Source organism: Cyprinodon variegatus, unplaced genomic scaffold, assembly GCF_000732505.1.
Source record: "Cyprinodon variegatus isolate N-32 unplaced genomic scaffold, C_variegatus-1.0 Scaffold284, whole genome shotgun sequence".
NCBI lineage: Eukaryota > Metazoa > Chordata > Actinopteri > Cyprinodontiformes > Cyprinodontidae > Cyprinodon > Cyprinodon variegatus.
The window spans coordinates 405,755-420,503 of record NW_015150737.1 but is presented as its reverse complement, the minus strand read 5'-3'; the positions used below and the strand labels follow the sequence as shown (position 1 = coordinate 420,503).

General features: G+C 43.4%; 1 protein-coding gene across 1 annotated transcript in view; it reads left to right on the top strand.

Moving 5' to 3' along the window:
- LOC107090174 (microtubule-actin cross-linking factor 1-like) overlaps positions 1-14,749 on the top strand; it is a 186,697-nt gene that overhangs the window by 49,931 nt on the left and 122,017 nt on the right. Inside the window, exons 31-36 of the mRNA XM_015383416.1 lie at positions 212-347; positions 3,376-10,539; positions 10,627-10,782; positions 10,934-11,149; positions 11,228-11,386; positions 13,248-13,538. Coding sequence (XP_015238902.1) covers positions 212-347; positions 3,376-10,539; positions 10,627-10,782; positions 10,934-11,149; positions 11,228-11,386; positions 13,248-13,538 — 8,122 coding nt within the window. The remainder of the gene's footprint in view (positions 1-211; positions 348-3,375; positions 10,540-10,626; positions 10,783-10,933; positions 11,150-11,227; positions 11,387-13,247; positions 13,539-14,749) is intronic.

The following is a 14,749-nucleotide window of genomic DNA, read 5'->3' as shown; positions in this document are numbered from 1 at the left end:
TACATGAGTTTTAAAATATCGGCATATCGGATATCGGCCAAAATCCCAATACCGTGCATCCCTAATTATTATTGACAGAGTGCAACTGAGGTTGTTGATTCAGCCAGCTGACCAGCAGTGCCCTTTTAAAGCCTAGGAGCAGTTTGACTGTTGCTGATCTGCGTTGTTCTCTGTAACTTCCTGCAGCGTTAAACCCTCCTGTCTTTCCCAGATTGTCTCCGGAGGAGCGCGCTCAGGTGGAGGCTCAGCTGGAGGAGCTGACGGCCACCTACAACCAGCTTCTGGACAGCTCCACCCAGCAGCTGCAGCAGCTGGAGCAGCAGCTGGCCGAGGAGGAGGAGAGAAAGGTTAGATGGACTGAAAAAAAACGGTGGGACAGATTCATGATGGAACTCAGCTCGTTTTAGAAGGGAATTAAAAAAAAAATGACAGTGAGGAAGGAAAAAATATGGCTTTGAGTCTCAACACGCTTGCAAGCTATTGTTGAGTTTGTGAGTCGGCGAGAGTCTGTGTGTGTCAGCATGTTGTGTTCACAAAGAAACATCATCATTGTTTTGGTTTAACCAGCATCTGAGACGCTGTTCAGACTTAAAACTACTACTTGACTTTCTGTACCCAAAGAGGAACAATTTTAAGACCCTATAAGATAGATGGAGTCCGAACTGCGTCTCTGCATGAAATAATTCATCTCCACATCATGAAAAATCTGCAGATTTTGTCATCTTCATTGTCATTATCATCAGAAAACAATCATGCGCTGAGCTGCTAACACCCGAGGCCTCAGTGGTGCTGCAGTAGACGAGTCATTTTAGCAGCAGAGCAGCGTTTTTACCATAGATGCATCGTTAGAAAGCTGATGCATCAAAGTAGACACACTTTCACCCTCATTTCTGTTGCTGCACAGTAGCTCAGTTTTCTCCATGCAGACCTAAAACAACCCTGCATAAAGTCAACACTCCGCATTTCACTTCCTGTCTAAGAGTATCCCATATATGTGTTTAAAATTGTAAATAATGTTTGTGTCATGCTGTTAAAAGTCTGTTGCATCGGTTAAAATCAGACCGAATGTGTTTGAGCGTTATTTATTTATTTAGTTTGTTTGAGAAAGTCAGCGCACCTAAAGGCCAGCTGTGCAAGGCACCAACAAAAAATACTCACTTCACCATTTGAGCATGTTGTGTCCAGATCACAAGAGCGTGTGTGAGTGTTTGCAAATTTTTGTGTTTCTTCTAATGCATTCTATTAATGTGTGAAAACTTTAAACCAGCATTTGTGCTTGAAACTCACTAACAGCTGCCAGAGGAGAAATGTGGACATCACAAGCCGAGGATCAGAGAGAAAAATGGAAAACTGAGGAGAACTGTTAGAAATCCGTCCAGTTTAGGCCAGTTTGATGATCAGATGTTTTGTAGCTTTAGACTCTCACCTCACCTGTAGCCTAGTCGTGTGAGAATATTTCAGGGTCATGTTAGTTTGCAGGATTTAACTCACAGAAAGCTAACTATCAGCTTCTCAGCTGTCGCGCCTCGCTCTGCCGAGCCGCTGAGATGATCCTGTACGGTAAGTAGCGCTCGCTTTCTCTCTTATCGCTGCCTGTTAGTTTAAACCCCTGTAAAGATTTTATTCTTCCTCTGCTAACTTGTGTGTCCTTGCTCACTTCTACTGTTTCAAAGTTTACTTTTCCACATCATGGGATCGATTCATCAGTTTTTGTTTGTTAAAACCTGAATTTGTCCTTTTCCTGTCAGAAATAATTAAACAACAGGAAGTTTTTGCACAATTTGGAAGTATTTAGTATTTTTTTATTAGCCAGATTGGTTAATGTTATACATAAACCAAAAAAAATGCACACACCCACACTCTTATGTAGCTATCAACAAGCTTATGTCATAGTTTAGCCTGTATTGCTTTCTGTGGGTTTCATTTAAACTGCCTGGTTTCTCAGTTGGAATCCCTTTTTTAATCAAAGGTAACATAATTTCAACAAAGTCAGAGATCTTTGTCTTTCAGAAGCTTAATCCAGTCTTGATTTATCTAATTGTTTTGGATTTATTGGCCTGTTTAAAACCAAATCATCAGCCACAGGTCAAGGATTGTAAACTGAACTACTGGATTAAAGTCTATCATTATAAAAAAAGTCTGTTCAAAGTGAAGCCAGGTTCATTATCCCATTGGTTGACGGTGCAAACCAGAAAAGAAGCCAAATTTCTACCGGAGAAATGTCTTAATCGTTGGAAGAGACTAAAACTGACCTATTTGATGACAATTAGATGCGGAGTCTATTCCTATATGGAAAGCATGGCAGTGGCAGCATCATGCTTTGGTTCTTGAATGCTTAAACTGGATTACAAATCATCTAACCTGACTCCGCCAGATGGATTTGCTCCGCATATCCATCTGGAAACCTTCCGTAGAAGTAATTTTTGGAAGGGGCGAAAATACTGGTTAGCTGATTGGCCTATGTTGGTGATAGACGGGCCAAATAAACCAATCAGATCAATGAAGCATATGACGTACTAACAGAGCGACGACGAAGAGGAGCCAATTGATAGATCAAACTCTTGCCGAAAGCAGTCGGGAGAAGAGCAAAAACATCTTTTCCTCTGAGAAAAGCCTCCAGAGCAGTGTTTTGCTCTTCTTTCAGTGAAGTAATACTCTGTAATTCCGATAAAACTTGCTCGATAGCCACGCTAACGCTAGTTTCATCGGCTGAAGCCGCCATGTTCTTTAGACTGAACCGTCACGCTTCTCGTTGCGTCACACCTCAACCCGCCTCAAAGCCAACGCTGATTGGACGTTCGTTTGGTGAACGGCTCCAAATTTTCTTCAACGGAGAGTCTCCAGACTGATTTGCGAGTGAAACCTTGAAAGCTCGCGAGATCAGGATGGTCTCACGAGGCTACAAATCATCAGCCAGATGATTAAAACTTTGAAAAAGATGAATAACAGCAATGGTCTCAATACATTAAACATTCTGATTGGTTTTGAATTAATAAAACAATCATAACATTTAGCTTGCATCAAAAACACAGTTTAAATAAATTGTTAGGTTTAAGAATTGATACCCATGAATGGTTTATGTAAACTTGCTTAAACTGTCTCTAGAGCTTTTTCTGCATTTCTTGGTTCTTGCATGCTTAGTGCTAATTTTAGATTAAGGTTTCTACTTAACTTTATATATACTTGGGATTTTTGAACTGGGTAGAAAAACAGGTTTGTTGGAAATGGTGGTGGGTTTTGTTCCATTATTCACCTACAATGTATTATCTCTATATCATAACATAATACCGATTAGAAGTAGTAACCTTTAGTTCTACAACATGCTTTTCTTGAAATATGTCTAACCTGGACTTTTATTTCCTTTTTCTTTCTCAGAACCAAGCCGCCATCGCTGGAGTGATCGACCTGGGAACAGTGGAAACCTTCTCGGTGTTTCAGGCGGCCCAACGTGGCCTCATTGACCAGGACACCTGCTGTGTTCTGCTGGAGGCCCAGCTGGTGCTTGGTGGACTCTTCAAACCAAACTCATCTGAGATTTATTCTTTGAATGAGGGTCTAAATGAAGGCCTTGTTGATGCTAACACATGTCAATCATTAGCTGAACTTGAGAGTGCCTTAATGTTGATAAGCGAGCCTGTGGGTGATCAAAAACGTCTACCTGTAGCTGTGGCCATGGAGTCTGGATTGATAAGAGAAGATGTTGGACTTCGTATTCTCGAACTCCAGATCAACAGCGGTGGACTCAGAGATTCATGTGGGAAGGTTATGAGTTTCGAGCAAGCTGAGGATATGAGAGCTTTGTCACCCAGGATCTTCAACAAACTTCAGTCTAGGCTTCAGCTAAGAGAGCTGCTCGATCCAAACACGGCTGAAAAAGTAAACCTTGAGGAGCTGAGGCTCCGTTGTATTCCTGACGAGGGTCTCCTTCTCTTTCCTGTCAAACAGCAGCCCGGAGGAACTGTTTGCCTCCGATCTGGAAGAAAAGTTGGCATCTTTCGTGCTGTTCAAGAAGGACTGATTGACCGTGCCGTTACCGTAAGACTCCTCGAGGCTCAGCTCTTTGCCGGTGGCATTAGTGACCCACGTTCAGGTCACCGGCTGACGATTGGGGAGGCTGTGCGCCATGGGCTTATGGACCAGGATTTAGCTTGCACTATGTTAGCACGACAACTGCAGAACGGGGGAATTATCGACCCGCTTGGTGGAGAACGTGTAGATTTAGAGGAAAGCATCCGCAGGGATCTTCTTTCCCCTCGTTTAGCCCTGTTGGTTCTTGAGTCTCTTTGGACTTTTACAGGACTCCTTTGGCCTGAATCAGGAGAAATCATGCCAATTACTGAAGCTTTTGAACAAGGGGTGATTTCAGGAGATTTACCAAGAAACGCCTTAAGACAAAGACATGTTATTGGAGGGCTGTACAACCCAGAAACCCTTCAGGTGTTGCCCCTTAATCAGGCTGCAGAAAAAGACCTCGAACCAGATGTTGTCAGATGTCTCAGAGATATTCATATACCAGACGTTCTCTACAACATGAATCCATCTGGTACCCCATCACTAAACAGACTAAGCTGGGGATCCATTAGCTCCTCTCCACCACCTCTATCATCTCCTCTATCATCCTTCACATGGGAATCTTCCCTAACTGATAGAGTTGATCATGAAGACCAAGCCCAACACAAGCTCCTCTTTCACCTTATGACTCACAGTTATGTAGATGCACATTCTGGAAAGCGGTTGGTGCTGCTCGACAACGATCTCCTTCAGTTGGCTAAAACCACTGGTTTCACTGCAGTAGAATCAGTTAAAGAAAATAAAGAAATGTCCAGTTTAGAAAGTAAGATACCTTCAATGACACCCAGAGAAGGAGAGGATGATGAAAAGGAGGCAACAAAGCATCAAGACAAGGTTTTAGTTGAAACTGTTCCCCAAGTTCCATCAGTGGAAGATGTTAACAGTCAGAGAGTGCAAGAAAATATACCAACACTTAAGGAAAATAAAGACTTTAATCTGTCAGAGGTTCAAGAAATCAAAGTTACAGAAGTTTCACCAGCAAATTCGGCAAGGATGCAACAGCATGTACCTGGTGCAGACCGTGACGGCAAGCACTCGGAGATGGTAGTTGATGGCGAACAATTGATGGAGGAGTCCCAGGACGATACTGAGTTGGAGAGATTAGTCCTTCAACTCAAACAGGGAGGTTTAATGACAGAGGAAGGAGAGAAGCTGCTGCCAGATGAAGCTGTAGCTCAGGGCGTCCTTCCTGGCCATACAGCAGTTAAACTGATGGCTCAGGCTGGCCTGTTTGGGGGATTCTTGGATGCCACCAGCGGGGAGTCACTGAGCTTGGAGGAAGTCATGCAGGAGGGTTTATTAGATGAGGATCTCATGTGGAGTGTCCTGAAGTCGGATAAAACCCTTGCAGGTGTTGTAGATGTAGAGAAAGGTCAGATTCGTGGGGTTAGGGATGCAGCTCAGGCTGGACTTATTGATCCCAACACCGCCGCTCGACTTTTGGAAGCTCAGGTTGTATCTGGAGGGATTGTTGACTTGTGCAGGGATAAGAAAGTCTCTGTGACTTTAGCAGCAAACATGGGTCTGATCGAAGAAGGACAAAGGGAGGAGCTGATTGCACTTGAAAAAGCATTCAAAGGAAAGAATACAGACTCTGCTACAAGCCTCAGAAAAGCCAGTTTACAGCTACAGATGGAGGGTGTTGTTGATCCAGAGTCCAAGTCTGTGGTTCCCTTAGAACAAGCAATTAAGAAAGGGCTGATTTCATCTGATGAGGCATATCAGGTGCTTGCAAGACAGGTGGCTGAAGGTGGAATAATCCACCATGCTTCAGGAATGAGACTCTCCGTTTCTGATGCTGTAGATAGAGGACTAGTGGATCGGTCCATAGCTCCTGGGCTTGAGGAACTAGAATGGATCTATCGAGGAAAAGTCAGTCCCTCAACTAACCCAGAGGCAATTGCTTTCCAGGCAACAACTGGAGCTGTTTTAGACCCTGAAAATGGAGCTAAGCTGACCCTGACAGAGGCTGTGTCCAGGGGACTTCTTGATGAATCCATAGCCACCGAAGTCATGGCTTCCCCCACTCTAACACAAGGAACCATTGACCCAAAAGCTGCACAGATTGTGCCTTATTCAGAGCTTGTGAATCAGGGCAAGATAGATATTGAGACGGGGAAACGCTTCTTGGAAGTGAGGCCATTCCAAGGTGTTCAGGATAAAGAAACCTTGGAAATCCTGACCCTTCCTGAGGCAGTTGCTTTGAAGCGGGTTGACCCAGTTCCAGCTGTGAGGCTGCTCCAGAGCCAGGCAGACACCGGTGGGATCATTGATATCAGGACCGGAGAGCGGCTTACTCTGCCTGAAGCTTCTGCCAGAGGTTTAGTAGTTGGTGATATGGTCAGAGAGATAGCCATGAATCAGTTTGTCAAAGGAGGCTTAGTTGATCCAGCGACTGGACAGCGCGTCTCAAATCTTAGTGATGCCATTGCCCTGAAGCTGGTAACTACAGACCTGGCCTCAGAGATCCAGGAGAAAGTACAGGAAAGTTTGACTAATAAACCCATCATAGCTACAGGGTTAAGCAAAAAGACTTCAGAAAATCTTTCTGCTGTGGAGGTTAGGGCATCCTCAATAGCTCCATGCTCTGTAAAAAGTTTAGAAGTCGAGCAGGATCATGGCAAAACACTGAGAAGTGACATTTTCGATCAGTCACTGATGCATGCAGAAGTTGAGGTAGCAACAGAAAAAGAATCAGTGGAGGTAAAGTCTTTGACACAGCCTGACCAATCCATGGATATGTTATCCAAGTTTGCATCTAATGTTGAGAAAAGAATCCGGTTAGCCATTGATGAGATAATGCCACAAAAAGACAACAGTGAACTGGATAATCTTCTCCTTCAGGAAACCGGTGACACAGTGCAAGACGATTACAAAGAAAGAGAAAACATTATCACCGACTCTGTTAGAGAATCCACCCAGATGCTTATTGATTATAATCAAAAGGACTCAAAGATAGAGGTCCAAAATGAAGATGGGAAAGAGCCAGAGAAAGATCAGGATGCAGACTTTGGAGCAATGGAGAACACAGTCCCAGTCAATTTTGTTTCTGAAGATGGGAAATTATCTGAAATTACAGTCCACAGGGAGGGCAAAGGTCCTCCTGCATTACCAGTGGTGAATGAGGATGTTAAAGAAGACCGTTCTAAAACCAAAACCAGCACAGATGTGGAGCAGTCAGCTCAGGTATTGTCTTCCACTAGTAAAGAGTCGGTCAACAAAAGCAAAAAGAAGAGGAAGAGTAAAAAGAAGGTAAAGGGAAAAGATGACGAAAATGAAACTCATCTTCCAGAGATTGAACCCAGAGATGAAACTGATCAAACCAGTCCAGGAATCCCACGGGATGCTAAGATCACATTAGAGGAAACCCTAACTAAATCAGTCCTTTATCAATCCCCCAAAGACACTTCAGCTGAAGACACACAAGAAAAGTTTGTTGAGAAACCAAAGACTGAAAAGGTTTTAGCTGAAAATAAGCAAGAGGTTGTTTCTCATCAACCAAGCTCTCAGGTGGAGACCGATACAGCTGAAAAGATGTCATATAAGATTCCAGAAAATGTTGGGAACACGGGAGATGTGAAAACAAAGGAGGAAGAGCACAAAGAATCCACAAAGAAAACTATGAGCGCAAAGCGAATTAATGAACCGGTTATAAAGCTCCCATCTCAGACAGATGAAAACCACCCAGAAATGCCACAGGTGGACACAGAAGAAAGCAGATTAAAACAAAATTATCAGGAATCAGTTTCTTATGATCCTTCAGCCACAACTGAAACTAGGAAGGATGAGACTGAAAGACCCTTGGTTGGCATGCAGCGGGACGTTGTTTCTACTCCACCAAGCTCTCAATTGGAGAAAGGTGCAACTGAAATTATGTTAGTTGATGCGATGAATGATGCCATGAGGGAGGGGGATAAGAAAGGGCAACCCGAGAGGGTTTTAACTGAAAAACAGTCAGAAGAACTAAACATGACTCACCCATCTCAAACTGTTCAGACTGGTGTAGACATATCAGAGATGCAGCAGGTTTCTCCTGTAGACGGAGAAGAAAAAACATTTAAGAAAAACCTACGGGCGGTCAGCTCTTATGATCCTCCATCTCATAATGACCCACACTCTGAAGAGAGAACAGAAAAGATTGAAGGGACAGTTAAGACCAAGAAAGGTTTGGGTAAACAGGAGCAGAGGGTTGGTTCTTTTGAACAAAATATTCAGATGGAGAAAGATAAAGCCAGTACAGCACTAATTAGGCCTGCAGAAACCATAAAACAGGAAGATGGAGGGATATCAACCAGGTTTCTAAAGGCACAAAAAGACGAAAAACCAACTGAGACTGATCAAGAGAGTCCAGAAGGGCCACATGTATTTCCGGTTGACACATTTGTTGAGAAGATACCAAAATCCGACACTAATGGCCTTTCAGAATCTGCCCAACCTCACTTTGGAGAAGGCATGGAAAGGACTGGTGGGAAAGCTGAGACGGTCTGTGGTTTGGTCGAACAGAAGCAGGAACAGATATTTCTTGGACCAGGTGTGGAGATGAAGAAAGATGCAGCAAAAATGGCCTCGCCGAAGACCCAACAGAAGGTTTATGAGGAGGAAGATATTGAAAGGGAATCTATGAAGACTTTACTGGCACACCCACATGAAGAACCCGAGAACAATCAGGACATGAATGAGAGCGAGGAAAAGGAATCATGTCAAAAATCAACTCTTAAAGATGATGAAAAAGCTGCCTTGATACTGAAAGCAAAAGAAAGCATTTTGAAGAAGGTGTTTGAAAAAGGAGTGAGTGAAAAGCAGGCAGCTCGAGAGCTGGAGGCACTGAGACAGAAGGAGGTGAGGAAGAAGCAAAGTAAGGGTATGACTGAAGGTGATAAGAGTACAGAAACCAAGAGAAACTCTGGTTTACCAAAAGACTGTGACAACCAAGGAACTGCTGAAAAGGACACAGTGGAGCTGGAGAAATATCCTACAGTTGTTCTTTCATCTCAAGAAAACCTGGGAGGTAAACCCAAAGAAACATCTTTAGGTGAAAAGAACACTGACCAGAAAGATGCTGGGGCTCTCCCTGCAGGCTCTAGAAATAAAAGAAGCAAGAGGAGCAAGAAGCTCCGAAGTCTAACGTCAACTGGAGATGAGCCCGAGATGGAGAAGGTATCCATGGATCTGAAAGATACAACCAAATCAGCTGCAGATCCAAAGTTGGACAGCGCAAATTTGGCTAAAGACCCGAGAATTTGCCTCGATACTGAAGGCCGCTCGGCCGATGGCAATGTCAAGAAGCCCAAGAGTCTAAAACCAAAAACTGAGAAAGAAAGACTAACTGCAGTTGGGGAATCTGATTCTGGCCCAAAAGATCCAAAGATTACCTCAAAATCTGCTCCTAATCAACGTTCAGAAAGCAGAGTTTTGTCTGAAGACCTGAAGTCGAGCGCTGATACTGACCGGTCAGTTGGTGCCACTGCCAAGAAGCCCAAGAGTCTAAAACCAACTAAAGCTCAGCCTGATGGGAAGAGGGAACCCACAGATTGTATGGAACAAAAAAATACAACAAATTCTGCTGCAGAGTCTGAATCCAATGGCACAGTTTGTGTCGAAGGATTGAAAATTAAAGGCAGTACTGATGATAAGTCATGTGGTGCAGCTACCAAGAAGCCCAAGAGTCTAAAACCAACTGAAGATCAGCCTGATAGAGAGAAGGTAACAGTACAGCTGAAAGACACAAAGAATGCAGCAAAATCAGGTGCAGAGGCAGAGTCTGACGGCACAGTTATGGCCAAAGACCTGAAAGTTAACACTGATACTGGTGATCAATCATATGGTGCAGCTACCATGAAGCCTAAGAGTCTAAAACCAATTGAAGATCAGCCTGATATGGAGAAGTTGACCCCAGATGGAAAAATGGATTCTGACCTGAAGGATTCAAAACTTTTCTTAAAATCTGCATCAAAACAACCATCAGAAAGCAAAGTTTTGTCTGAAGACCTGCAGGTCAGCGCTGATGCTGATGATGAGCCCTTCAATGACCCTGCAAGGCCTACAGATTATGGCAAAGTCGGCAAGGAGGACCTCCAGGTGTCTAAAGGTCTTCAGAAAAGTCAACTAAAACAAGCTGCAGACCTGAATGAATCAACAGATTTATCTCTGGAAGGTGTCAATAAAGACGACAGAAAACCCTTGAGTCTATCTGTTGCTCCTGATCCACAATCTGTAAAAAGTAAAAGAAAGAAAATACAGCACCCACTTGAAGCTGAAAGCTCTGATGTTCCTGAATCTCTTACAAGCCCGCAGCAAAATCTGGATTCTCCAGAAACAATAGTTTTATCTAAAGATGCTTCAGCTGAGTCGGAATCACCCAAAGTAATGGAAGCTGATCCAAACGCTGAGAGCTTAGAACAAGAAAAGGTCGAGGAGAACCAAGACGCCACTTTGAACAAAGAGGGAGCAACATCCACAGGAAGTAGGGTAAGGCAAAAATGAGTGCAATAAATTGCAGGAAAAACACACATTAGTGTTTAGATGTAAAAATAGGAATGTTTTATCTTCCTGCAGTCGTCGTCTTTGCGCCAGGAATGCCTTGAACACGATCAGCGAATCGTAGCCCTGCTTTCCGCGGTCCGACACATTGAAGTCCGCCTGAAACAGCAGCAGCAGCAGTCTGCGGGTCGCAGCCTCGTCACCTTAGACGACATCATCAGCCGGACTGAGGTAACGTATCCAGCTTAACATCTCAAACAACCGGACCTTTATGCTCTGCTTTAGTATTTTACTGGATTCCCATATTTAGACAAACCTTACAGGAATTACAGCGAACCAGAATCAATCAAACGTTTGTTTTCCTTCTCTAATCTTCACGCAGATGATGGACCTTGAACTCTCCGGCTTAGAGCCTGAAATAAGCAAAGAAGTTGAAGCTGCAGAGCGACTGTTGAGACCCAGACCTTCCGACGTTCCTCCACAGCTCCTACTGGCCTTGGAAAAAGATGGGCGGAGCTTATCTCGCGGATACGAGGCTGCCCGGACGCTCTCAGAGAGCATCCTGCTAAGCCTGCGACACCACAGGGACTCATGCAAGGTAGGAGAGTCAGAGACGTCCCCATGAAAGCCTCAGCAGATGCTGGGATGCTGAGCAGTCGGGTTTCAAATCTTTCAGGATGCAGTAACAGCAGAGCAGAAATCTCTGGGACAGTATGTGGACAGGCTGCTGTCTTGGTTGAATGAGACAGAGGCTCAGTTGGACGGAGGAACAACGGAGAAAACGGAGGGAGAGGACGGCCAGGCTGAGCTCACACAGCAGCTGAAGCTCTGCAAGGTGATCTCATTACAAACCTTAAAGATAAATATGTGGTTCTGTTCTGAGCCGAAATCTAAAATTCTCTAAATGACACAAATATACTAGAATTTTGAAGAGTTTATGCATCTAATCTATAGGACGTATAGTCTTTAATTTTTCACCTATTATAGAAAAATGATGCTATTTTACAACCCAGATACTTTAAAGGAATAATACACCCAAAACATGATTAGCCTTCATTTTCTACTCACCCCCATGCTGAACAACACTCTGGAGTACTTTTTTGATATCTCAAATGCATCTGGAGATCTGGGAGGCTTCTTGCTGTCTGCTGACATTCAAATAATGGAGGTCTATGGCGCCCGAGGCAGAAAGGTCCATAAAAGTCCACAAAAAACGTGTCAATATTCCTCAAATACTGCTCGTCCAATGTATTCCAAGTGTCCTGAGTGGGTAGCGTCCATAATTTACTCAAAACGAAGTCATTTAGAATGTTTTTAGAGCATAAACAGTAGTGTATAGGATTTCCTGAAAGCGCGTGCCCGCACGTTCACGACGCTACGGAAGCCGGCAGACCAACGAGACGAAAGTGCGCATTCAGCGTCTGCTCTGCCGATAATGCAAGCGTAGAAGAAGAAATGTGCTGTTTACCTGTGCAAAGAAAGAAATAACGAAAGAAAAATGTCTGAGGACTTCAGTGTTGAGGAAGAGCTGAATGCGCACTTTCATCTGGTTTGGTCTGCCGGCTTCCGTAGCCTCGTGAACGCGCTTTCAGGAAATCCTATACACTACTGTTTATGCTCTAAAAACATTCTAAATGACTTCGTTTCGAGTAAATTATGGACGCTACCCACTCAGGACACTTGGAATACATTGGACGAGCAGTATGGAGGAATATTGACACGTTTTTTGTGGACTTTTATGGACCTTTCTGTCTCGGGCGCCATAGACCTCCATTATTTGAATGTCAGCAGACAGCAAGAAGCCTCCCAGATCTCCAGATGCATTTGAGATATCAAAAAAGTACTCCAGAGTGTTGTTCAGCATGGGGGTGAGTAGAAAATGAAGGCTAATCATGTTTCGGGTGTACTATTCCTTTAAAAAGGCATAACATTTTGACCATGGGATTATCTCTGCACCATTATGAGGTATTTGGGGAAAACTTGAAGATATGCAAGTCTGATAAAGGAAGTATGGTGGTTCACAGAACGTCCAAAGCTGCAGTGGTTCAGAATAAAGTTTATTGCCAAGTAGGTTTGCACTTACAAAGATTTGACTTGGTGTCGATGGTGTAGACAAATTATATATATATATATATATATATATATATATATATATATATATATATATATACCCCCGATTGCTCCCACAATGGAAGCTCACTGCTCCCTAACAGAATGGGTTAAATGCAGAGGTAAATTTCTCCAATGTGAGCTCATTAAAGTCAAATTATTCTAATTATTATGACGTTTAGTGCATCTGGGCTGCAGGCTGGTTATGCTGAACCGTACCAACCACTGATAGAACCAACATAGGACAGAGAGGCAGCAGACACAGAGTTCTGGATAAAAAAAACGTGGTCCTGAAAACAGACCTTAGAGGAAAGATGGCAGCAGTAGGCATTATAGAAAGAAAGCAAGTAGATGGAGGAAGATCTGCTGGTTCTGCTGCTCTGACTATTTGACTAGTGATTATATTGTTCCGCCATAAACAAGATATTTTGTACACCTTTCCAAAATGAAAACATTTCCAGCCGTCCTGATTTGTCCTTTACTTGGATTAAACATGTTAAACGTTATTGTCTTTTTGGTTTAAAGGAGCAGCAAGTTAACGAATCCTGAACTTTTCTCATTTTCCTTTTGCTCGTCGTTCCCTTTAGGAGCTCCAGTCTTCACTGTCGACTCGCTCCAGCGAAGTCAACAGCCTGGTCTCAGACATCCAGCTGTTCATCTCTGAGCGCGCTCAGGACCTGGCCCCCGAGCAGAGCAGGCAGCTTCTGGGCCAGCTTCAGCAGCTGCAGACGGCCTTCCACCGAGCATCGGGCCGAGCTCAGGCCCGGGCCGACGCTCTGTCCGCTCAGCGGAGCAGAGAGGAGGAGAGGCGGCGCAGGGAGAGGCTGAGGGAGGAGGAGGAGAAGGACAGAGAGAGGAAAAGTGCAAAGGAGAGAGAGGTTTGGAAGGAAATGATGGGATTGTTTTTGCTTTTGCCTGAGTTTGATTCACATCATGCTTTCATACTTTAGATTTAACCCACTAACATCCACCATAGTGTGAACACAGATACAATCTAAGCTTGTCTTCTTTTCTTTAGAGTTATGTTAAGTGGAGTCCATGAGAGCGCAGAATTAGACCGCTGATTAGAAAATCATAGAAACACTTGTTTCCTTAAAGCAGCAGCCGTTTACTCTTGGATCACTGCTCTCAACTGATAATATGCAAGAGTTGCTACCGCCGGAAAAGCTGAAGTTCTTTGGTAATTTCAATGTCGACGTCAAGCAGGAAAGGTGCTGCCTTCTGCCAGTCTTAGGGTATAAAGTAATTTCTAAACCAGCAGTTTCAGGAAAGATGGTGAAAAATTTTAGGATCTTTCCAGAAATGATTGAGCAGTTTTACGTCCATGTCAGAGTGTGAAGCTCTGCTAAAGGAAATTACCAAAAAAGCAAAGAGATTCAGCTCAGACTCTTTGGTTTGGAGTTACTGAACTGAAACTAAAACAATATGGCAGCAGGTCTATGCAAAGCTGCATCTGAATGAAGGAAAAGAATTCTAGAACAGCTTCCTTTGGACAGATGAGACCAAAGAGGAGAATAATAATAATAATAATAATAATAATAATAATAATGACAATCCAATATCAATATCAGGCAACTGAACAAAACTTTGCAGCCTCAACAGCTGTCATGCACAGTGGAAGACCACTCATGATATGGGCTTCCTTTTCACCTTGCAGTTACTGAGCCATGAACCCCCCTTATGTCAAGTATTCTCCAGTCACAGGATTATGCGATGGTCTAGTCAAGGTCCAAAAATCGACTTTAAAATCCATAGAGACAGGGCGAGCTTTGGTGGTACAGCGGTTGGTGCACACGACCCATGAGTGGAGGCCTTAGTCCTCGACGTGGGCGACTCGGGTTCAAATCCGGCCACTGGTCCTTTTCTGCATGTCCCTATACCAGGGTTCCTGCGGGTCCTTAAAAAGTCTTAAAAGGCATTGAATTCTTCAAAATAAATCTAAGGCCTTAATTGGTATTAAAATGTCTTAAATCAGTCTTTTGTAGGTCTTAATTTTTAAAACATCATCAATAGGATTATTTTTATTACTATTTATTTTTGTAATCTAAATAAAACGTTTCAATTGACAATTTTTTTTTATAAAAAAAAA